At 42.0% G+C, this 24,020-nt stretch overlaps 1 protein-coding gene across 4 annotated transcripts in view; it reads right to left on the bottom strand.

Annotated features, from left to right (window-relative positions):
- atxn1a (ataxin 1a) overlaps positions 1–24,020 on the bottom strand; it is a 101,603-nt gene that overhangs the window by 7,531 nt on the left and 70,052 nt on the right. For 2 of the 4 annotated variants that reach the window (XM_039821156.1, XM_039821158.1), the window contains 2 exons: positions 21,326–21,440; positions 1,685–4,039 (listed from right to left, as the gene is read on the bottom strand). In XM_039821156.1, the coding sequence (XP_039677090.1) occupies positions 1,685–3,526 (1,842 nt within the window). In that variant the 5' untranslated portion in view covers positions 3,527–4,039; positions 21,326–21,440. Of the gene's footprint in view, positions 1–1,684; positions 4,040–9,497; positions 9,819–21,325; positions 23,966–24,020 lie in introns of those variants that run through there. The other 2 variants (XM_039821157.1, XM_039821159.1) reach the window with 2 other exon arrangements.

Raw genomic sequence — 24,020 nt, 5'->3', positions numbered from 1 at the left:
GAAAGATAGAAGCAGAGGAGGCTTTGAGGCATGATGGGTAGGAAGGAGAAAATAAACCTGAATAGAAAGAAGATGAAGTGAAGGAACATCTGAAATATAGTAGAGAGAATAATATGGTGGGAGTGGATGGAGTTAGTGAGATGGAGATATAAAGGCGAGTTTACAGAGGGAGGGTGGGCTGAACAAAAAGAGGAGTGAGAAAGTGAGTGTGAAAGAGAACAATGTCAAGAACAATACAAGTATAAGATGTATCAAACACCATCTCAAAGATAACGTCAGGCAATATTTTTTCCCTACCGTATTATATAATTTTTGCCTTCTCAGATTAAGTCCTCTGAGTGTGGACTCAAAGCTGCTACCACCTCTCAGGAAAAAAAGTAAAGAGAGCCACTGATGAAGTACAACAGAGAAAGATAAGTCTTTGAAAGATTGTCTGCTTTTGTGGGGTACAGTATCAAAGAGCAGCCGGGGGCGGGAGAGATGGTTAGAGATGTGCTGTGTGGGTGGACGAGTCACAGCGTGGACAGATGAAATAGATTAACTGGCTTTAACGCACACCCTCAAAGGCAGTGAGAAGGGTGCATGTGTGTGTGTGTGTGTGTGTGTGGGTGTGTGTGTGTGTGTGTGTGTGTGTTTGTGTGTGTGTGTGAAAGAGTTGGGGAGAGAGAGACAGAAAATAGAAAGATAAATCGAAGTGTAGTATTAGATGTTAAGAAATTACTGAGAGGTCGACGTTATAAAACAATTCTTTGTGGCCTATCGAAGCTCTCTGAATACCACAGTAGAGTATTACATGTAGCTGTAGAAATGTGATACTGTATCAGTGCATTCATGTTCCAGGCTTTACTGAATACTTGATGAGCAGATTCCAGCACTCAACTCTTTGAACTTCTCTAAAGCTCATAATCAGAACATGTTTGTTACATGACTGCCATCCGAGTACATTGAACTTCATTACAGAGGGAATAGCAGAGTCCTGTGTGATTCACCATAATAGAGGCATTAATAAGGGAGCAGCTCAACACTTGTCATCCAACATTAATAACACCAGCTAAGAGTATGCATAAAAGCCTTCTTAGAGATCTTTTTCAAAGTCGCCTTTTACAGTGGCAAACTGCAACTGGGCTGATTAGCTCGGCAATGCAGTGAACATAAACACACCAGTAAAGAGCTTGATAGAGGAGTTAAACAATGAACACGCATTAAAGGAATAGTTTCACTTCCTTGCCGAGAGTCAGACAAGAAGATCGATACCAATCTCGTGTCTGTGCATTAACAACTGAGACAGCACTGAGAATTGATTAGCTTAGCTTAGCATAAAGACTGGAAACAGGGGGAAACAGCGAGGCCCCAAAGTTGTGAAATACACTACTACTACTACTACTACTACTACTACTACTAATAATAATACTAATACTACTACCTCTAAAGCTTCATGATTAACATGTTGTATCACTCTTCTATACACAAACAAAATGTAGATCTTCAGGGATTCAAGTTGTATACATTGCACGTGAGCTTAGTAGGTGCTAGTAGCTCTGCTGTTTATGCTAAGCTAAGCCAGTTGACCGTATTTAATGCACAGACAGGAGGGTGATGTCAATCTAACTCTCGTGAGAGAGTAAAGTGTATTTCCCAAAATGTCAAACTAATCCTTTAATAAAAGTTGCTCCCTGTCGCTCACCTGTGCACGGTGCTCACCAACAGAGAACTGAACCACAGCGAAGTTGGGTGAGGTGTGGCTCCCTTCAATGCGCTCCACTGTGGACGAGTCGATCTTCAGCTCGGTGCTGATCTCAGCACTCTGGATGAAGTCCTCTGTCTTCAGGTCCTCCACGCGTTTCAGCTCCCCATCTGCCAGCTGGATGATGGAGCCCTTGATGAAATACGGGGGGAGCGAGGGGGGCGCCACTGTACTGGATAAGGAGGGAGGAGCAGAAGGAGCGACCAGTCCTGGCGGAGCAGAAACAATGGGGAGATGAAGCTGGGCTTGGACCACCGCACCTGAAGCGGCCTGGTGATATGAGCTACTGGGGGCTTCTCGAGTTTCTCCTTTGGGAGCAGTGGCAGCAATGTATGTGTGTGGGAGTGTGGTAGGAAACGGTGCGGCTTGGGTAGATGATGTTATGTGGGAAGTTACAGGATCCAATGTGGTGACTCCCCCTCCACTAACAGGGATAATGACCGGTTGGGCGCCAGGAATGAGTAAGTGTTGTTGTAGGCTGGTGTGGTAGCTAATTGGCGTATGCTGGCTCCCACCACCCCCTGCGATGTAACCAATGATAGGTGGCTGATGGTAGATACTGGTGGAGGAGAGCCCCATCGACAGTGCCTCTGTAGCGCTGTGGGTGGTCTGGATAACGGTCTGGGGTGACAGTGTGCTGACAGCAGCTTTCAGGCTGTCGACACTTAATGGGGGTGGAAACGTGAAAGAGGAGGTGATGTTGGAGGAAGAGGGTGTGCGATTGACAGGCTTGCCCAGGATGATGCCACCTTTCTCCAGGTGTGCAGAGGTTGTCTGATTCTCAGGGCTGGCTCTGGGTGGTACCAGCTGGTGGTCCCCATGGCTGTTGGGCATTAGCATAAAAGAGGTTCTCAGCCCTGAGGGATCGTGAGTAGAGAAGTCTGAGTGCAGAACCAGCTGGCGGCCCTCGTAGGAGGACAAAGACGAAGTGGCATCCCGTGATTTGCTCCCTGGCTTAGAGAGGTTGGACTCGGGGGACGCTCCAAACCGCCGACCCCTTTCCAGCTCTCCATTGTGGAGCTCTCTGGGTCTGGAGCCAACTTCCTCTTTCCTAGTGAGTGCGTCCGTATACTGAACCACAAGCTGGGACATCCCATGTCCCAAAGTATGGTGGGGGTGCAGAGACTGGGGAGGAAGGTGAATGCCTCCTTGGTAATGAGGTGACGGCACAGTCCGTGTTGAGGTTGACATTTGAACATGGTGAGGGGCGGGGTCTGTAGAAGGCGGAGGCATGGAGGTACGCCCAGTGGATGCTCTCTGCTGGTCATGTTTGGAGGCGTGTGACGGAGCAGAGGCTGTCTCTGTGTGTGACTGTCTCTGTGCGGCCAAAGGAGAGGACGAGGAGGAGAGGGGGGGAGGTGGAGGAGGAGGTGGAAGCAGTTGAGGGGAGATGTAGCCTGCGTATGGGGCTACGAACTGCAGGTTGGGAGGCAGTTGGGCGTAATGGACAGTTCCTCCAACTGTGGACTGTGACAGAGGGGACGTATACACGGCAGGAAGAGATGAGACTAGCCTCAACGAGGAAGAGGAGGATGAAGAGTCTGATGTGGAAAAGAGGGGTTTATACTGGAGGCTGTCAGACTGACTGGAGCTACGTTGTCCACCCATGCCACTCTCATTTCCACCAGCCACACTGGCAAGCCAGGCCATGTTCTCTGTGCGCTGGCAGTCACTGGCAGGTGGGAGGATAGGTGAGCGAATGTCAGATGGTAATGTGCTGGAGGGGATCTCCCTCTTCTTTGGGGGCAGACATTCATTGCTGCGTTCCTGGTTGGACTTCATGCTGACTCCGCCTCACGTCCCTCAACTGTACTTGTGTTATCGTTCCTTGATTTGTGGCCTTCTGTAGATTTTTCTTTCCTTTTTTTTGTTTTTTTCTATCTCTGGCTTTTTATTTCAATTTCCTGTCTCACTTTTGATGATGTGTCCCTTGTTTTGCTTTAATTAGCTATGAATTACATTCCCGAACTTTTCTTGTCTTTCCCTCTTTATACAGTTCAACCAAGGCCGTTGATTACCAGGTTTTTTCTCGATGACAAAGGAAATCCAGGCAAGCAGGTGAGAAAGGATTAAAGATGGAGATGAAGATATGGAGGGGTGATTAGAGGAGAGGGGTAGGCGGTCCGTTTGGTCCAGAGGTCTTTAGCGACTGAAGGGTGAGCTCAGTGTGGTAGGGGAGAGAGTCACGACGTCACACCTGCTGCTGCCGCCGAGGACGACGGGGGGCCGAGTGCGTCGCACTTCATGCGGAATCATTTCCTTGCAAAAGCAAGCCTGCCCACACCCAGCACAATCCTGTGGAACAGAGAGATAAGTAGACTGTTAGGAATTGGTGGATCTCAAACATAATAATAGGAAAAATACATATACATTTAAAGACATTTATATCTTTGTAATTTATTTGTGTTTGTTTTCACCTAGACAGCAACAATAATGACAATCTTCCAAATTACTACTGTCTAACACTGCACAAGTACATCAGCTAATTGTTTTTCAATGAAAATGAAATAAGCTGACACACTGAAATGCACTGCCTCATACAGTAAGTATCCCTGGTCTGGGCTACTGTGCCACAAAGGAGCTCTGCTGATATATACTGTCTCTGAAGCTAAACTAATTGAAAACGTATAAGTTCACGACTGCTTGAAGTTTATTCTTATTTAAGTCTTCAGTGTAAATGTAAATCTAAACTTTTAACAATTTGGTTGTAACTGTTTATTAATCAAAATATTGCAACTGAAAGTAAACTAGATCATGTTTTGCCCCCAAAAGAGAACTGTTGAGCGATATGTAAGGTCCACAAACAGGCCATGAGCAAGGAAAATGACGCCCTGCATTAACAAAGTCACGAGCTCAACAAACAGCTCCAAAACTAAAATAATAGCATAGACAAACACAAGGTTGCTCTGTAACAAGAAATTCAGGAGCGTAATAAACCCTTCAAGAACTAACAGTGTTTAGAGGAAACTAAATTGATCTGAAAGATGAAAAGGAGGCCATGAGCTGGAAAAATGATTCCCTGCAACAAGAAATTCAGGGGGTCAAATACTGAAAATAGCTACAAGGACATGTGTTGTGCCTCTAGAGTGTGAGGTAAAAGTTGTTGTATTGTCAGCAGGTGGCTAGTTTTTTTGTTGCCTCAACATTGCGAGGAAAATAATTGAAGCAGAATAAAAATCCAAGCAGTCCTTATGGGTTTCTAGAAGCTTGCACCCCTAATAATAATAATCAAAACAATTCCAAGAAGTTTCCAGCACCTGCTGTACTCGGACATCTGATAACAAGCTTGTCCTAAATAAAGTATGTGTGAGTGTGTACCACATGTGTGTGTGCCATCTGTTAGTGAGGACCCCCTGCTGCAAAGATGGAAAGCTTGGTGTGAATCTCATTAATAATGTAGAAGCATTTCAAGCACATGCAACCACCCACCCACCCACACCCACACACACACACACACACAACTAGTGACACACCATTTTGCTTACTCAAACACTGACACCTGGGCATATTCAATTATGCTGACACATGTTCTTTTCCTGACACACAGCTCAAGTTCACACACAAACACAAACACAAACACACACACACACTCTCTTTTACCAAGTAGTGCACAAAAGCACATACACTGTCAACTTAAAGACACATTTGCACACTTGATTGTGGGCAGAATATCAGCTGACTGACACACAACACACTTGCACTAAAAATGCACAGCTAGCATAGCTGTTATGGCAACAACACGCTGACTGCAATACAAGGTTTGTCTCAGTTAAGAGTTTGCAAAGTCAGTGAGTTTACATTGTCAAGGCCTGAGTTTGTTTCATGCAACTGTGAAATAAACTGACAGAAATACATGAGCATTACTACAATAAGCCAATAGATAAAATGTCTGAACCAAAAGGAAAGTTATGAAATTGTTTTGCATCTATTGCTGTAAATGAAAACATGAGTAAGGGTCAACAATTAACTTTTACTCTCAAATAAATAATCATATCATAATAAACACTTGCAAAGGTCTTCAACCACCTACAACGCAAAATCAAGCCTATAGTTTTTTTGGGAACTAAAAGGAGGCCTTTCTAAAGATCATCCAGATACCATCAAGAAGACGACGAAAATCTAGTAATGTTGATGCTATATTATTATTACTATCGGAGAAGAAAGGCAGTCACAATTAATGTAGCTGGTCTGGTTACATCACAGAATATAAGACTGCAATTGTTGCTAACTCTACACATTAGACCACATAGCAGAGCCTCTTGTATTGGTGATGACTCTGATTATCTGATCTCTTATTTTTTCTAGATTTAATCTTTCCACCAGAATGCATGGGTCAACACCTTGGAGGCTTCCTGAGGCTTATTTGCTAATTCCTGCAGAGTGATACCAATTGCACCCACTGTGTGTGTGTGTGTGTGTGTGTGTGTGTTCTGTAGGACGAGGGACATCTTGCATCTCAAGCAGAGTCCTGTGTCGCATTGCTAGTATAACACAACTGCAGATACAGGCGAATGAGTAAACACACATGCAAATTCACATGCACATACAGTACAAGAACACCCGCACACAAACACACACGCACTTTCTCAACCATGTACCATCGTTCAATGAAGCAGGCATGATTCAGAGGTGTGTTGAGAGGTACTGTTGATCGCTGAGCTTTTAGCATTGAGATGCACTTCTCTGCCTCTCCCTCCCTTCACTCTACCTCCACTCGACTCCTCTCCTGCCTCAGCCTGCCCACCTCTCTTTCTTCATAGCTCCATTCTCAATTATGATTCTTCCATCTAATGGTTTTATGTTGTAAATCGTCTCTCAATGCCTTTGCTTCTTCTCTCTTGGCATCCTTTCACGTGAATCTTCAACTTAGATTCAACTCCTGTACCGCACCTCATTCAATGTACTGTTCATGCTGTGTCATAAAACGCAGTTGGTATAGATAGATTTAAAAGAAAATAAGCCAAACTCATATTCAACAAGCTGTTGCTCAAATTAAAACTTTGAGATAAGAGGAATATTATGTGTCTGAGAGCTCTGAGATCAGAGACTTTTCACATCAGCTGTGACAGACAGTATCTAAGTAAAAACCTAAACTTTCAAGCTATCTGTGTTAGTGAGAGAATAAAAAAGATAGAAAGAATAGAAAGAGACTGTGCTGAAGAGTGAGGGAGAAGAAGGAGTGACAGTATAAAAAAAGACTCTGCTGAGGGCTACATTCCCTCCTTGTTAACCCTTCCAGCATGTACTGTAGGGTGGGAAAAATTAGGATTGTGAACAAAAAAAAGCAACTACAGCAACTTTAATTAATGATGGAAGAACCTAAAGAGGGTCGACAAAGGGAATTGAGGGAGGGATAAAGAGAGATAGGAAATGGGTATGGAGTGGGGAAAGGCTTGGGACGCATGGGAGACATGGAGAGAAAAAAGAGAGGCAAGCTCAACTGACCTACATTGCAGAAAGAGAGAGTATTGCTTCACTGAAACTGACACTCAGACACACATTCACTGAAAAGCTATGTCACCTGAATCTTGCTGAGTCTGCAGCTGTGTGTGTGTGTGTGTGTGTGTTGATATCAGATGACCTGTAACCCAATCCGTCTGTCCTCCATGTGCTTTAGTCTCTCACTCTCTCTCTTTCTCACACACACACACACACACACACACACACACACACACACACACACACACACACACACACACACACACACACACACACACACACACACACACACACACACACTACTAGATGCATTTTAAGTCATTATGTATAAAAATGACATTTTCAAAGTTGTATGTTACAGTAATACACATTAAACTATATTGTCTAATTGATGCATTTAAATTACTGTATATAACAATCTATAATTTATAAATCCTTCTAGTTTACTCAAGCCGTAATGGAGTGCTATGCGGTAATGGTGCCAGTGGTGCAATAGTATGGCCAACAATACTGTAACTATGGCCATTTACAAAAATTACGACATGTTTACAGCAGCAACAGACATTCAAAGACACAAACATTTGGTTTCACAGTTCTACAGTACATCTCTAAGCAACTGATCCTTCCTAAACTTCACTGAACAGCCAATCCAGTATATTAAATGCAACATCTAAAAGATACCTTTTGGGTTCAAAGTTCCACTGCATTAATTGTGTGCAATGCTCTTTAACTTACTGATATACTGTATATACACATACATACAAAGAATGTATTGTATCTGCCCCAGAGGCCTCTATACAGTACACATTTAGGATGGTATACAATAATGTCATGTAACATTTTTGGTTCTGATTGAATCACATACAAACTATGTAAAAACATTTTACGTAAACAATGCCATTACAAATACCACTTTAACTCCCCTTAAAACAAGAACCTACATTCAACTTTGCATTTCAACTCAAGATGTTAAAAAGAACAACGCATTGCATTACTTTGAAAGTTACTTTGAGTTTTTGCTGAGATGTCAGGAGGCCCAAACTTTCTGGCAGAACTCACAATCGCTGGCTTAGCATGAGTAAAACATCAAAACACGCAAACCAATAAGGACATCAGGTTACACAATGTGTTGACAGACCCACACACCGTGTCACACACTGACACGCCATCAACACACAATGGATGTTTGCTTATTAAGGATATAATTTCAGAAAATCATATACTAGATAATTAAACAAATACTTTGTTTTTGCCTACTGTCACTATTGCTACAGTAATATAAAAATGGGTGTGCATCGGCTACATATGTCTGCTGCATTTGAGTGTGTGTGTGGCTTATTGCCCAGTCATAATCATAATCATGATCAAAGGGATAAGTCCAACGTGATGTGTTATCTTACTGCTAAATATAGTTCAACTGGAAAGTACAGCGTTGCTGCAGGCTTATACGTACGTCTCCGTCTCTCTCTCCTTCTCTATTTCTTCCTCTAAGTCTCTCCGTAGATTTTTGCCTCTGTGGTTTTTCATTAGTGTGAGTGCGTGTTTGCATATGTGTGTGCATGTGCGTGCACAGTACAGGGACCCTTGCCAGACTGGGAACTCTGACAAGGCTGCCACTTTATTCCATGTCACTCTCCACTATGATTACACACAAACAACAACAAACAAACACACACACACACACACACACACACACACACACACACACGGGAGTATGGTCAGATAGTGAGGGAGTAATGGAGGATCTGCCATTGACAGATGGAGACAGAGAGGTAGAGAAGCAGGGGAAGAGTAGAGGGAGGGGTGACGGAGAAAAAGAGAAGCAAGAGCGAGGGAGAGGGAGAAAGTGGTTAAGAGTTACACAAACAAAGAGAAACAGAGATCGAGAGAAAGAAAAAAAAGACTGAGTCTCTTTCGGAAAACAAACACTTAGGCAGCGTTGCATGACTTGCACTTTCTCACCCCTCAATAACCCTAAGGGTGGGTGGGTGGGTGGTTGGACGGGTAGACAGTCAGTCAGTTAGAGAGAACCTGAGAAAGAAAAGAGCCAATGGAAGGAGCGGAATAAAAGAGAAATGTGAGAAGAGAAGAGAAGCAGGGAGGGGAAACACTTCAGGATGACAGGCAAATGGGAGAAACGAGCGACGACGAGTGTAGGAAAAACTAGGGCAGACGCAGTACGCACTTACAAATGACATACTGTGATACAACAAGACAAGCTTTCGGGACACACTCGCACACACATGCTGACTCTTTCTCCCTCCCACAAACACTTCATTCAGAGTAAGCGCAAAACTGTGTGAAGTGTACTTACCAGGGTAGCAGGAGTAGCCGGCTTTGGCAGCATGCTCTCACTCCCCCTCTCATTCCTTTCCTCCCTTAAGTCCTCTCTTCTTTGCCGTGTCCCTTGTAAAGCACCCTCGGTCTCCCTCTTTACCCCTCAAGCGGAAAATGCTGAGCAGATTCCGTGTACTTGTGCTACTAACTGCTCTCGGCCTTTCTCACACCCCCCCCCAAAAAACAAACACTGCAGACACACACTCACACACACACAGCTAACAGCCTCTCTCCTAAATCTTGACAGCGAGGCAGGAAGCTCCCTCACTACCACTGATACACAGTACTCAGGTGATCACACACACAAAATTGGTAGCACACACTTGCACACGCCCACAGGGAGGGAGTCCCGCATGCAGAGCTTCAACGTGTATTATGCAAGGGGCTGAATGCAAGCCAAAGCTCTCACACTGTCTGCCCTGCACACACTTACACACACACACTTACACACACACACACACACACACACACACACACACACACACACACACACACAGGGCCCCTCCCACGGTTCGCTCGGCCAACTTCATCAGGTATTCATTCAAAAAACACACACACGCCAGCTGGCTGCACGCCCAGAGACCGCTTACAAGCAGCGAAAAAGAACAAGAGAGGGAGAGAGAGGGGGGGTGGGAGGTTGTTACAGTGAGAAGGGCCGAGAGGGGGAGTGTGGGAGAGATAGAGAGGGAGGGAGAGAGTAAGCAGTAGAGATTATAGAGAGAGTACATGAACATTAACAACTCACAGATATGCATGTATCTGGGGCTGAAACTATAGTTAATCTGTGGTTTCTTTTCTCAATTTATTGATGAACCATGACCTATGAAATGTCACACACTGGTGAAAACTGTCCATCACAATTTTCCAGAGCCCAATGTGATGTTTTTAAATAGTTTTTTTTTATCCAACCCAGATCTTTAATTTAAAATGATATAAAAGAGAAAAAAGCACCAAATCCTCATTTGAGAAGTTGGAACCAGAGAATGTTTGGCAGACATACACATACTGTACAGGTAAATACATCCACTCTCACATATGCAAACCCACTCCTATGTGTTCATATGCTCAAACATGCTGGCTTGAGAAGAAAATAATGAGTTCAATGAAAGAAGCAACATAAAACCACTATCTATTTCCCCCTTTTGCAGACACTGTAGGTGTTATGCTCATATTCAACAAGGCTGCACTTCCTACTTTCCACCACTAGATGTCAAGACTGATTGCCTCACTGACAGCAGACAGCAGTCTATTTCCGTTAGTTAGCTGACCCAGTTAAAAGACCATTTGGAAGTACATATAGATGAAATGTGCTCCTCAATGCTAAGAGACGTAGCACGCAAGGGAAGAAGTGAACACTCACTAATAAGATGTTTACACACACATGCAGAATAGTAATGATTCCCACTGGACTCAATGGGTCTAAACATGCACTAAAAACACATCCTGTTTGTGTTGGTTGGTCTTCCTGTCAGCTTGATATCAACATTGGATATTCATTTCAGTGTTTAACTATTGCAGGGCAGAAGACATTAAAAGTTTGCTTTTAATGTGGCAAAGAGGACTAAAAGAACTAACGAATTGTACCCAGAGAGGCTATGCATTTTGTTGATAAGCACTCAGAGTGATGATGTTTTACATTGTTTGTTTTTCTCTACTTGGACTTTGTGTCGGGGCAGTTTGACTCTCTGTAGATACTGTTTAATTTTTTGTTAGTTGTTGTTGCTCATATTGGAGATACAGTTCCTGATTTGCTACAGAGCGGTCCCAGCAAATCACAAAATTTCCTTCCTGTTTTGAAACTAAACCATGTAATTGTTTCAAAACATTTCTTTTTTTTTTTTTACGAAATGTGTTTTTTTTTTATGTGTACTTCTAAAAGTTGTAACATTATCAAGATGTGTGTCTTTTAACCCGTTTGTCTTGTACATACTGCAACTACAGCATTGTCTTTAATATCACTATTGAGTTTTAAAAGAAAAGGTTCTAAATTACAGCTTGAAGCAAGAGACCAGGATGTAGAGAAAGTGAAGAGAAAGTGAAGAAAAAGATACAGGTCGAGAGACTTAATAAACACATAAGAATAAGACAGAAAGCCAAATTGAGAGAAAAACCAGACTAGACTGTGTATTTGTTTCACAGTCGTTTCTGTTGCCTTGGCAGTTAATTGGAGCCTCTCTGCATTTAATCATAATTCATTTGTGTGGGTTTGTTTATAATCTCCCGTCAAGTGAAAGCAGTGCGAGAGAAACAGAGCAAATGGGGGTGGAGAACAGGCACCAAGAGATGAGGGAAGAGAGAATCGGTTCTGAGAGAATTTTTTGAATGGTTCTGTCTCTGTAATGTCTTTTTTCAGCTGGTCCGTCTCTACATCTCAAACTATCTCGGTCCAGCTGAGTTGGCCACACTCCAATGCCCTTCCCTAATTTCTGAAAACCTCTTTCCTCCACCACCAAACCCATACCGTAGACCCACATAAATATCCAGTTTCTTCACACCCGCTGTCTAACCATTTTGACAGAGGAAGCTGTTTTGGTTGGATTTCAATAACTGCATGCCATCACTAGAATATTACCACTTGATTATAACTTGGTATTATCGAGTGTCACTCCTTCTGCAAAATTCATGTTTTATTATCCCTGAGCTTAAACATCTCTTTATAAAGCTGTCACCTCCTCATAATTTACATCTCTAATTCATGACTTCTGGATTTTATATGTACAGTACAATGTGAAATCACTAAGTTATCTTTTATACAGCTGGATATTGAAAACATTATGGGAAACTTGTCAAAGGTGCAGTAGGTAAGACTTATAAAACTAACTTTCTGTCATATTTGCTGAAACTGACCCTATGTTCCAGTAGAACTACATGAAGCAGGTCATTTAAAGAAAAAATCTGGCTCCTCTGGCACCACCTACAGCCTGTAGTGCGATTTGCAAAAATCCACAGCTCCCTGTTCAGATGCTCCGATCAGGGCCGGGGTCTAACTGTGTGTCAGTCATTGCTCATGCACACGCAGTCATTCTCCCTTGTGTGGGAGGGGCTTAGGAGACCGTTTTGGGCTTTAGCAGAAAGGGGGGAGGGACTGAGAGTTGTCGATGTGCAAATTTTTTGGCTAAGTCCTGGATCTTCACAATCCTACCTACAGCACCTTTAAGTGTTTTTGAATGCACATATCCCAACTCTATTCTGTTTTTCATAAGGAGATATTTCAAATAATTAATTTGTGGTAAACACAAGCCATTAAGCCAAAAATCCTGTAATTTTTGTTCATAACATCAAAACTCAGTCAATAATCACCTCATAATAGGAATCAATGTTATGTTAAGTGCAGTAAAATCTTCCTCAACAAAGAACGCTCTTCTCTTTTCTTTCACAGTCTCAGTCAGAGCCAGTCACTAAGGAAACTGATGAAAAGCTTCTATATATACACTCACCTATATACATATCACAGACTGCTCCCTCTCACACACTCTCCCGCTCTCTCAGTCGCCCACACGCGCACACGCCCCACGCGCACACACACACACACACACACACACACACACACACACACACACACACACACACACACACACACACACACACACACACACAGTACCCATCTATCCCCCCTTCGTCTCTGTCGGTGAAAATCTCAGCTCTCTTGTTTATCCATGTCTTTCCATCTGTCTGTGTGTGTGAGAGACAGCAGGTGCAGAGCCATCTAATGGTCACATACCAAACACACACAAACGATCACTGCAAGTCTGGCTTTACAAAGGCAGAACCCCTTAGTACAACACCTTAATTTCTTTCAACATGGAGCAGGATAGACAGCAAGGAATAGGGAGAGTGTGGGGACAAGGGATCCATCAGAGTGGTGGGCATGGGCACCAACAGAGAGGCCAGAGGTTACTGTAAAATATGTAAAAACTAATTTGGGCAAATGATTGTAGAGGATGTCTCCATTGATCACAACTTGTTTGCACATAGGATAGATATTATGGAATTAATAGATTCTGTAAATGTTGGGTAATGTAAGTGTATTACTTTATGTGAAATCTGTAATCTGTCTACTATTATTAATATATATTATTATTAATATAATATATATTAATATGCACTACTGTAGCATATTCCCCTTAGCACTTCTAACGGCGATTTGAAACATGTATCTTGCACTGATTGTTCCTGGATTCACTGGCAGTGAAAATGACTAAACTGAAAAGATATCATTATGGAATGAGAACATATGAGAACATATGGGTTAATCACCTAAACACAGGTGATTAAACCATATGTTCTGATGAGGTTTCACAAAAAACTTATATTTTGAATTGTTGAATTGGTTGTGTGGTGAGAGATGTTTACAATCCAAATGAAAACGTGTGTGTAGGATTAGGGAGGGACTGGAATGGACGGGCAAATCACTGCTAAGCTCCTCTATTGCTGTATAATCCTACTGAGTACACACACGCAGACGCACAAATGTGTAAACATTCATTCAAACGTGCACATGCGCACAAACAAACGATGATCTGACGCTCTCTTACTCTTTCATTTTTGACACACGTACAAAGCATGCATTCGCAAACACCCCCACACACAAACAATAGCCAGTCAACACAGACATTCAGACACACAAATGTGCGGGCAAAGTTCCAACACACTCATTCAAGGGCAAACGCAGACATAAACCCCCAAATATTATTTCAAAGACAATACTGTATATAATCCTGTTCAGAGAATGTGTGTTACTGCACCACAGGGAGTAAGAGAGAAAATGTAGGAGGGGAGGCAGTTGCAAGGAGAAAAGGGAAAAGACAAAAGTAAAAGACAAAAAAAAGGAGCGAGAGAAAAGGGAAAGATAAATGTAATTTAAACACCATTCATCATAACACCATCCACTGATTCACCCTACCCTTACAGCTATCACTCCTTTGTCTGTTCTTTAACACGAGACCCTTACATGTATTAAAATAGAATGTCACTCACTTTAAAAATGGAATATGGAGAATTTGCAAGAGCAATTAGGAACACGGAAATATTTACCCACATCCTTTTACAGGGCCAAGACAATGATGTGAGATGTGATAGGAGTTTGAAGAATGTGGCTCATTAAATAGCAGACTACTTTATAATCTGGCTTTTCATTGGCAATATTAAGTATGGAAAAATCTACAAAATCCATCCAAACTGAAAGTTATATATTTATAATACTTTTAAAGTTTATATGTTTCTTGAAATTGTAAACCACTATGTGTTGAATTTTCAAGGGATTTCATGTGGTAAATGTCTTGTGTAAAGAAAACAATCCCTTGCTTTTGTATTCATTTTTGAATCATCTGAAAATGTATCACTCAGTATTAAAAAAAACAACGTAATTTTGTAATGTAAATTTAAAGCAAATCCTCTAACGTTTATCACACCTCATCTTTGTGCTCCCGTGACTCTTTCATGTGCATGTGACATGGTGAGAAATAAAAGCATGCAATAAGATGACATGAATGTGATCATGTGTTAGCTGAAGTCAGGTTGAGGACAGGTTGACAGGTGTAGGATGTGTGACTTTGAGGGGCAGCAGGGAGAACGGTGCTAAACAGCGCCCGTGGAGACAAACAGCAATAAACACACAACTGTGTAGACCAACACTGCTTTATTTGCTTGTCAGCACACACACACACACACACACACTTTTTTCTCTTGAAAGAAAAAAACACTGGGTTTGTCCCCTGATGGTGCCTGTATGTGTCCACATCTAGAACAGAGAACCATACTGCTGTGTGCACTGAAGGTGAACTGCCCCCATGTAATGGGCATAGGCAGGCAGACTAGCACTAATAGGCATGAATGGCCATGGTAGTGTGCATTGTGTGGATGAATGAGAGGTGGGTGACTGCTCAGCATGTGTCCTTGTCTGTAAATAATGTGTTTCACCTTTTCAAAGGCACAAGCACAAAAATGTCGGAGAGGCAGCAGCACTAGTTGAGCACAAAGACTTTGCACAAATCATCAAAGGCCTCTGCTCGACACATCCAGCACCCCTGAGACTCAACAGGACACACACACATGCAGTACACACCGGACCCATACTGAACTCAGCCATTATCCAGACAAACAAATTCCACAGCCAGGCACACAATCCCAACACACTCCACAGGTGCCTGCATGCTGCCCAGCAGTGTCATTGAACACAACAATAGACTACACAACCCCATATGCACGTCCACTCACTCTATACAATCAAAAGTATATAATCATGTTGAATAGCCAATGCTGATTGCTATTACTCCAGATTTCCAATGGATGCATAACGGCTGCGGACCGGCTCCACTGCTGCGTGCTCCGCCGTCCGTCAGTACCCACTAGGTCCGGATTTGTTGCGGCACGGTTGCGGCCATGACTGACAGCTGTAGTCACGAGGAGCCACAAGTTCTTCGCAAATTCAGGTAGAATAGAACCATAAAACCAACAACAGTTTGTTTCCATCCAGAGGACTAGATGGGAAACAACTCTGTGCTGTGTTTTCAAGATGTAGTGCAGGGAAATATGATAAGCAGTGATCACGGTGTATTTTATTTAGAAAATTAACCGGATGTTTATTTTGTTTCTGTGCTCGACTTCCTGTCCCGCACTATCTGCCGTGTGCTGAATTGCTGCGGAGCTCTCCGGCGTCCAGCAAAAATAGAAGCTCTGCGTATCTGCTGCGGATCGCCGGAGCTGGGACGCAGTCGGAACGCTGCCGTTCAGTCAGTGGAAATACACACATTGACTTTAATGGAAACCTAATTAAGACATCAAATGGCCTTGTAAATACCTTTGCTTTATGAATAACTGAAATATGGATGGTCTCTTCGTGGTAACCGTTCACTACAAGAATCCACAGGATATTTCATAAACTTGAGTTTGAAATGAATGCACAAAGAGCACAGGAAAAGCTTTTCTTCTGTACACACAGGGTTTTTTCTCGGTCTTCTTTGATGATACATTCTGTTATTCTATGATTCTTTGACTATCATGATACTGTACTTTGTGGGGATTATCATATTGAAACAAACCCCTCAATAATCTCAATATGATACCCTTACATACATAATGAATTTGTGAGTTCTACCGACACTTGAGAATAATAAAACTCTGAAAATAATATATTGGTTGATATAAAAAAAATTATAAACACATAATATAAACAAGAATTCTGTTATAAAGATTGGTGTGAGTAAATGTATACTTAACAGCTAAACATTAAACGTTATCATTTAAAAGTTACAGTTAATATAAAATAAAAGTAAACTTAACAGTAAATGTCATTGAACAATTGAAAATTATTTTGAATAATAACTATGAAAACAAAGATGTATTACACTTGAATGGAGAAATGTCAAATATACATTAAAATACTAATAAGTAAAAATTATTTTGACTCTAATACCCATATTCCCCATTATTTGAATTGAATTACAAAATTCTGCAACTAGCTGAGTCATAGTTCAAGTTCATGCTTAACTATCCACTTTCCAGCGTTTCCTGATTTAACAAACCAGTTTGCATATGGAGGCTACTGTACTGCTATTCAAGTGTAAGAGTGATGTGAGTGAAAGATTGCAGAGAGAGATGAGGAAAGAGCAGACAGAAGGACAGATTAACTGCATACGCTTCTCTTTGCTTGTCACACACAGAAATACACACACACACGCACACACACACGCACACACGCACGCACGCACGCACACACACGTATTGTGCACATAAACACTGATGAAAGAAATTCCATCTTGGTGACATTCGCTGGGTGGACCTTTTCAGAATCAGAATCAGAAAAGCTTTATTGCCAAGTATGTTTTGTACACATATAAGGAATTTGTTTTGGTGCTGTAGGTGCGCGTCACACAATCTCAAACTAAGCAAAGACCAGCAAGACAAAAAAAAACGTATTCATGGGCGAAATTCTTTTGCATGCATGCAGCTGACTCATGGATTGAAAATAACATGTTTTAAAAGCTTACTTGTGAGAGAAGGACAAGGGGGGGGGAGGAGGAGGAGGGAGGAGGAGGAGGGAGGAGGAGAGCAGGTTAAAATAACAAGAAAATGACAGAGGAGCAGGGAAAAAGATGGAGAGAGACAGTGATGTCACCTTGTAGTAGTGGCACTGCAGTGAGAGGGAGAGAGAGAATAAAGGGAGTGAAATGGACATGGAGAAAAAGACTTACAGTAAGAGATCTATTAGCTGATAGAAGTCATGCAGACAACCTCCCACTCCCAATCCACTTCTTAGGCAATTGATTTGAGGATATTATGCGGAAAAGGGTGTGTGTGTGTGTGTGTGTGTGTGTGTGTGTGTGTGTGTGTGTGTGTGTGTGTGTGTGTGTGTGTGTGTGTGTGTGTGTGTGTGTGAGTGTCAGTGAAACTGGCTTTGGGCCTCGAGGCATAATGTAGTACTACTAGAGACTGCGCTTAGTTTTTTTCTTCTCGGTGTGTGTGAGTAAGCATGCATGCAGAGAGAGAATGAAAGAAAAAAAAAACTGCAAGAACATGGCAGTTTCTAACTATAAAGGAACATGTAAATGTGAGAATTAGTCACTTTGGTGTGTGTTTGTGTGTGTGTGTGTGTGTTCTCCTATTATTCATGTTGTGGGTCCTATCCACTCAAGCTAAACCATTCAATTTAATTAGTATAAGGGTTCGGTTTAGCATGTAGCGTTTATGGTTAAGTCTCCAGAGGATAATTTAAGTCAATGCAATGTCCTCCGAAGTAACAAAAATAAGCTTGTGTATCGGTCTCTGTGTGTGAATGTTTTAAGAGGACAGCATAAAGGAATGCCTCGGTTCAAGACTTGCCAAGATCACTTTTCCCATACGCCAGGGAGCCAAGACTTCCCCGACCAGCCAAGAATAGCACCAACTCTCTCTCTCTCTCTCTCTCTCTCTCTCTCTCTCTCTCTCTCTCTCTCTCTCTCTCTCTCTCTCTCTCACACCCACACACACTCAAGTACTCGCACTTTTTTACTCTTTGGATTCAATGAGAAAAAGAGTGATGGTGTGAAGGAGGGAAGTACAGCCTCACACACTTCAATCAGCACGGTGAAAGAGAGAAAGAGGAAAAAAGACAGGCACATTTTGTGAATTGTAAACCTTGTACAACATGCTTTGGCAGTACTGTACATACAGTTATGGTAATAAAGCACATTTGGATTTTAAAAAAAGAGGGAGAAACACACTGTAGTCTCGCTCTCTGCTCAAATATATTCATTGGCAACGTGTTTTTAAATAAAACGTCACGCTAATAAAGCTTCACTGAATTGTACAGAAATGAACCAAGAGGCAAAAAAGAGAAAGCAAGTGAGAGAGGAAGACAGACAGAGTTTCCAGCAGGGGAACTGCAGCCCTCTCCAAACTATCTGCTCCCTGTGGGGTAAATGGGAATGCTCGGCCTGTGAATGTGTACGTACATGTGCATGTGTGTGTGTTTGTGTTCACTTAAACAAGCGTGTTTGTTTAAAACAAGGACCAGAGTGCACTCCCTACTTCCATTGAAGCAACAGAACAGTCAGCAACATGGTTTCCACTCCAAAAACATGGACATACTGTAGAAGAAATACTTTAACCTCATTCACAATGAGTTATCACAAATAAATAAAAATAAAAAACGGTTCATAGCAGTGTTCAACAAGGCATTGCGACAGATCTGATTTCAACCAACAAATATGACTAGACTAGTTTAATGTGTAACGCAATAGGCAGCATTTGAGAAATCACACTTCTGTTATCTACTTAGCCAAAAAAGATTGTATCAGTCATACATGCAAAGAAATGATTAAGCAAATTTAACTTTTAGCTGTGACTTCTAGATTTTTCAGCAGTTTGTTGCTCAGAACATTCACCCAGTATTATATACCGTATATTATACCGTTTTATGTCTGCACTGTTGATGCCTGTACTGTGCAATAATGAAATGTTTTTAATTAGTTTGTGATGCATATTATTTGGTCATAGCTGGACAGATCAGTGCTGCCTTGAGACTTAACCTGCCAATTAGCATCATGACACTCTAGTGAGATCCAACATTAATCTTCCACTCTGCATGCAGACTCCTGGTGGAGGTCGGTTAGTGTTTGTTATTAGTCACCCATGTACATTGTTTATTGCTCATGACTGCAGTAAACAGACATGCAGAGTATCCCTCAGGGAAAGAGCCGAGTGGAAAATAACACTCATCTCCAATCAGGCAAGGCAATGTGGGGGGAGAGAACTTGAAAAACTTTGCTTAAATGTTTGTTCCTATTGATTGGCACAGACTCACTGGAAGAATGCCTTATACTGTAGTGAGTAGAGAGAGACCATACATCAACCAGAAGGCCTGAGTTTAAATCCTTGACCTTGAGCATTTGCTCTGCAGAAATGTCTGCAAGCAAGATAATCGCCAGCAGACCCAAAGGTGCTTTTCTGCAGCTGACCCTGCAATCTTACTTCCCTGTGGAAGGGGAGGAAGTGAAAAGAGAATTTCTCCTCTGGGAATCAATAATGCCACAAGAAAGACCGCATTTGTGCTGCGAGTAATTCAGAGAAGAATCAAAGCAGTTGTAGCTTGTGGTTTGCTAGTAATTTAAAGAATGGCAGATTTGTTTATAAAGAGATTCATCAATGAATAGACATTAGATACCCAAACACTCACATGAGTAATGAATATAAACAAAGCGATAAACTAAAATACATCCCCCTCCTCACGCCTCACAGAGACATTACTTATAGGGTGTTTTTCGCACTATCAGCACTGCCAATAAGGCTTCCATTCTCACAAGAAGACCCCTCACTAACTGGTTCCTGAATGTATTATGCATAAAAATATATCGCTGCTCAACAAAGAGCTCGAATGCAGTATCATACAGCAGACAAACACTCACTCACTAGGCAGACTCGTATTACTCGACAGATAATGAGAATTAGGAGAGTGATCCATTAAAGGTGCTCTAAGCGATGTTGGGTGACGTTACTTCTTGTTGACGTTCGAAGTATTGTCAAACAAAACGAGGCCAGCTTGCCCCTCCCTCCTCCTCATCCCGTTCCCTCCCCCTCCCTTCCGTGCTTTCGCACACTAACCCCCCAACCCCCACCCCAAAATCCTTCTTGTTTGTTATTGGCTGGAACGCTGGAACTCTGTTTGTTGTTTGGTGGTGCAGGTTGGCCAGTTTGTTTTTGTTGCCGTTTGTGGAGCCTGGGCTGTCTACAGAGACGGCGTTTTTTTTTTTACAGTGTGTTCAGGGGACAGGCAGCTAGCAGATAGTGAGGAGATGTTTGCTGTATGTGACAAAAGATGTTGTAGCCTTAAAAAATGTGTGACATCACTTAGAGCACCTTTAATTGGAGCCGAGCCATACGTTTACGATTGTGTTGTATTGAGGAAAACCTTGGTTCATTCACTGCGAGTAGCGAGTATGTGAGCGGCTGCCACTTCACTCACATTAAAATCAAATGCACTTTACTTAACATGCATCTGGAATGTGACCAGGGTGATAAAGCAAGGCTCTTGGCTATGAAGAAAACACAGGGCTGAAAAGTCCTTGACGTCAGAACTAGTAACATCAAATTAAACATGACAGTCAGACTAGCAGCTTTTAGATTGTAATAGCAACATGGCAGCAGTTTGTCAGTATTGATTCAGCAGTAAGCAGGGAACCACTGTAGAACCTCAATTCAAGCTCAACTAAAACATGATATAAGTCCCCATCTATTCATTAAACCAGCTTACATAGCAAAAAAGGAACTGAATTTATTTAAATGAAAACCATGAAGTAGGCGCATGTTAACAGACGGGGACAATCTCACCTCATTCAACACAACTTCTCCAGACCCCCTGGTTCGTCACCAGGTGGTACAGCCCATGGAGAGGGTTCCAGATTATCCCAGAATGCAGTGTGTTGACTCAGGGACTCAGCACTCCCTGGTGGATGAAACAACAACAACAAAAGTTGACACTAAGGTAGGGAAAGGACAGATTATAACATGACAGGACACATTGGTATACTATACACTGTGGTGGACGCATCAGCAGGGCCCACACATGAATCACCAGGTTTATGTAACTCAGCTTTGATCCATACGCATAAACAACAATATGGGATTGTCACATCTTGCATCAAACAGATGACATGCAAAACATGTCTTTTACATCCCGACAGCCTCTGATTTTCTGTATGCACACTAGTACAGATCCTACAGTAAAGCACTACAAAGATGACTGTAGTGCACCTGAGTAAGTAATCTACAGTATATAGACTTGAAAAGAAAAAAAGAGTTGAACTTACCACATCAATTTGAAAAAGATCACTGTACATGTACACAAAGTCAAAATTAATTGGGTTATAGGTTTGGTACAAAAGAGTGTTTATGAGACATTTAGTTAGTGAAAGACCAATGAAAACCCACTGTATATACATATATACACTGTATATATTCTTAACAGGCTTTTGAAAAATTTCTGCGCATTCTTTCTGTTGAATGTTTTTGCTTAAGCCCTTTAAACCTTACTCTCGTTTGACATTTTCACCATGCAGCTTTTCATTCTGTAGCTTTCATTTGCTACCGTTTGCATAATGTTTTATTGTTTTAAAAACGGCAATGCAAATACAGGTCATCATTAAAAACACAACCTGTCATATTCATGGAGGGGAAAAACAAACTCCAGTGCATCTTTAAAGACATCAAAAGTGCAACAAGCTGATTTAAGCAGACACCCACACACCGGCATAAGAGACATACTGGCTGATCGTCGACAGCGTGCACACACTCTGTGGGACCAATTAGGCAGGTTGTGGTGGAATGATGGGGATTTTACAGGGATACGAGAGGCATGTTCCCAGCTGTGTGTGTGTGTGTGTGTGTGTGTGTGTGTGTGTGTGTGTGTGTGTGTGTGTGTGTGTGTGTGTGTGTGTGTGGTGTGTGGGACGTCAAACATCCTACTGACCCACTTTTTACATGTCTGAAGACAAGGAAAGAGGTGGGTAGGAGTGTGTTTGTGTTGCTGTCTAGCTGTGGGAAAGTGTTTTATTGCAGTTTAGGGAAGACAGAGAGGGGAATTACAGCATTTGGCTGGTTTTGTGTGTTAAATTAGTAATGGTGAAAAATATATAATTCCACGCACACTTGTTATGTTATGCATGATGACTCTATTCTACAGAGAATTGAGAGCTATGGTGGAAACGAGATATGATAATAGGTCAGTGAGGCAGATGAAAACGAGGTCTAGTATGGCAGAAATGGGAAAATCAATAGGCTTCCACAGTGGACTATAGTATAGTGTCAGGCTTAAGCTAAGCATGTAGGCACACATGTATTAAGCTTAATGCACACAGAAAGCAGCAGGGTTTGTGTGTACTAAAGAGGTTTGTAATGTGTAAGGCAGAAAATAGATGTGTACTGAGGCCATGGATTAGCAGACACCAACAGGCAACGGAGTCCATCATATGGTGTTAAAAAGGCAAGATAGAAAGAGGGATGGAGATAAGAGAAGAGACAGACAAAGAAGAGATTGAGTAATAGCCAAAGTTAAAAGAAGAGAGAAACAGTAGGAGAGATCCAGTGGTAACAGGAAGGAAGACAGATGGAGAGAATAGAATGGATGATGAGGTAAAGCAGACACAGAGAGAAAGAGGCAAGGAAGGCAGAGGGAAAGAAAGACAGAGAGAGAAACAGATGGTGGCAGAGAAGAGGCAGATAGAAACTCACTGGGAGGACAACACTGGCACAGCCAGCGAGACACAGCAGGGAGTATGGAAAGCTGAAAAATGTCCGTGGAAAAAGGAAGGAGGAGGATAGTGAGAGAGAGGGCAGACCAGGACAGAGAGTGAGGGTTTCATTTCAAAACTCTGCAAACTTGTAGGGAAAATACTATGAAACCCCAAAATTTAAAGATGTCAAGTTTAAATATATCACCTATTCTGGTCATAGCAAATAAGCGAAGCATATACGAGGGGTTAACTAAAAGAAAGCAATTGTAATTAACAGAGATTCATTTTGTTTAACAAATGTAACAAAAATGTTGATTCTAACAACTGAGACTGTGAGGGGAAACACACTGCCAGTCTTATACTTAATAAACTACTTTACTTACAGAAAATCAAGAACTCCATCATTTCACAAGGCTGTGCCAGGGTAGAGGAAGCTTCTAGACTACCAGGTTTGGGCAGTTCTTATATAACTATCAAAATCTCTAATATATAATAAATAAAAAATAGCTGTCATGAGATAATGTTGTAAACATAAAAAAGTGAATTTTTTTTACAACCGATCCCGGACTCCCGTTACTTGTTTGGGGATCAATTTGATTGTCAATGAAAAGAAAGTACCGTACACATGGCCTTAAATGCTCAGCGCTGCAAAATAAATGCTTTTCAGGCTGACTAGAAACTTCTCCTTACAACAAACACACCACTCCTGACTCACACACACACATACACACACACACACACACACACACACACACACACACACACACACACACACACACACACACACAAAGACA

The sequence above is a fragment of the Perca fluviatilis genome, chromosome 13, assembly GCF_010015445.1.
Source record: "Perca fluviatilis chromosome 13, GENO_Pfluv_1.0, whole genome shotgun sequence".
Lineage (NCBI taxonomy): Eukaryota > Metazoa > Chordata > Actinopteri > Perciformes > Percidae > Perca > Perca fluviatilis.
The sequence above is the reverse complement of the archived record's forward strand: the minus strand, read 5'-3'. Positions and strand labels throughout refer to the sequence as shown.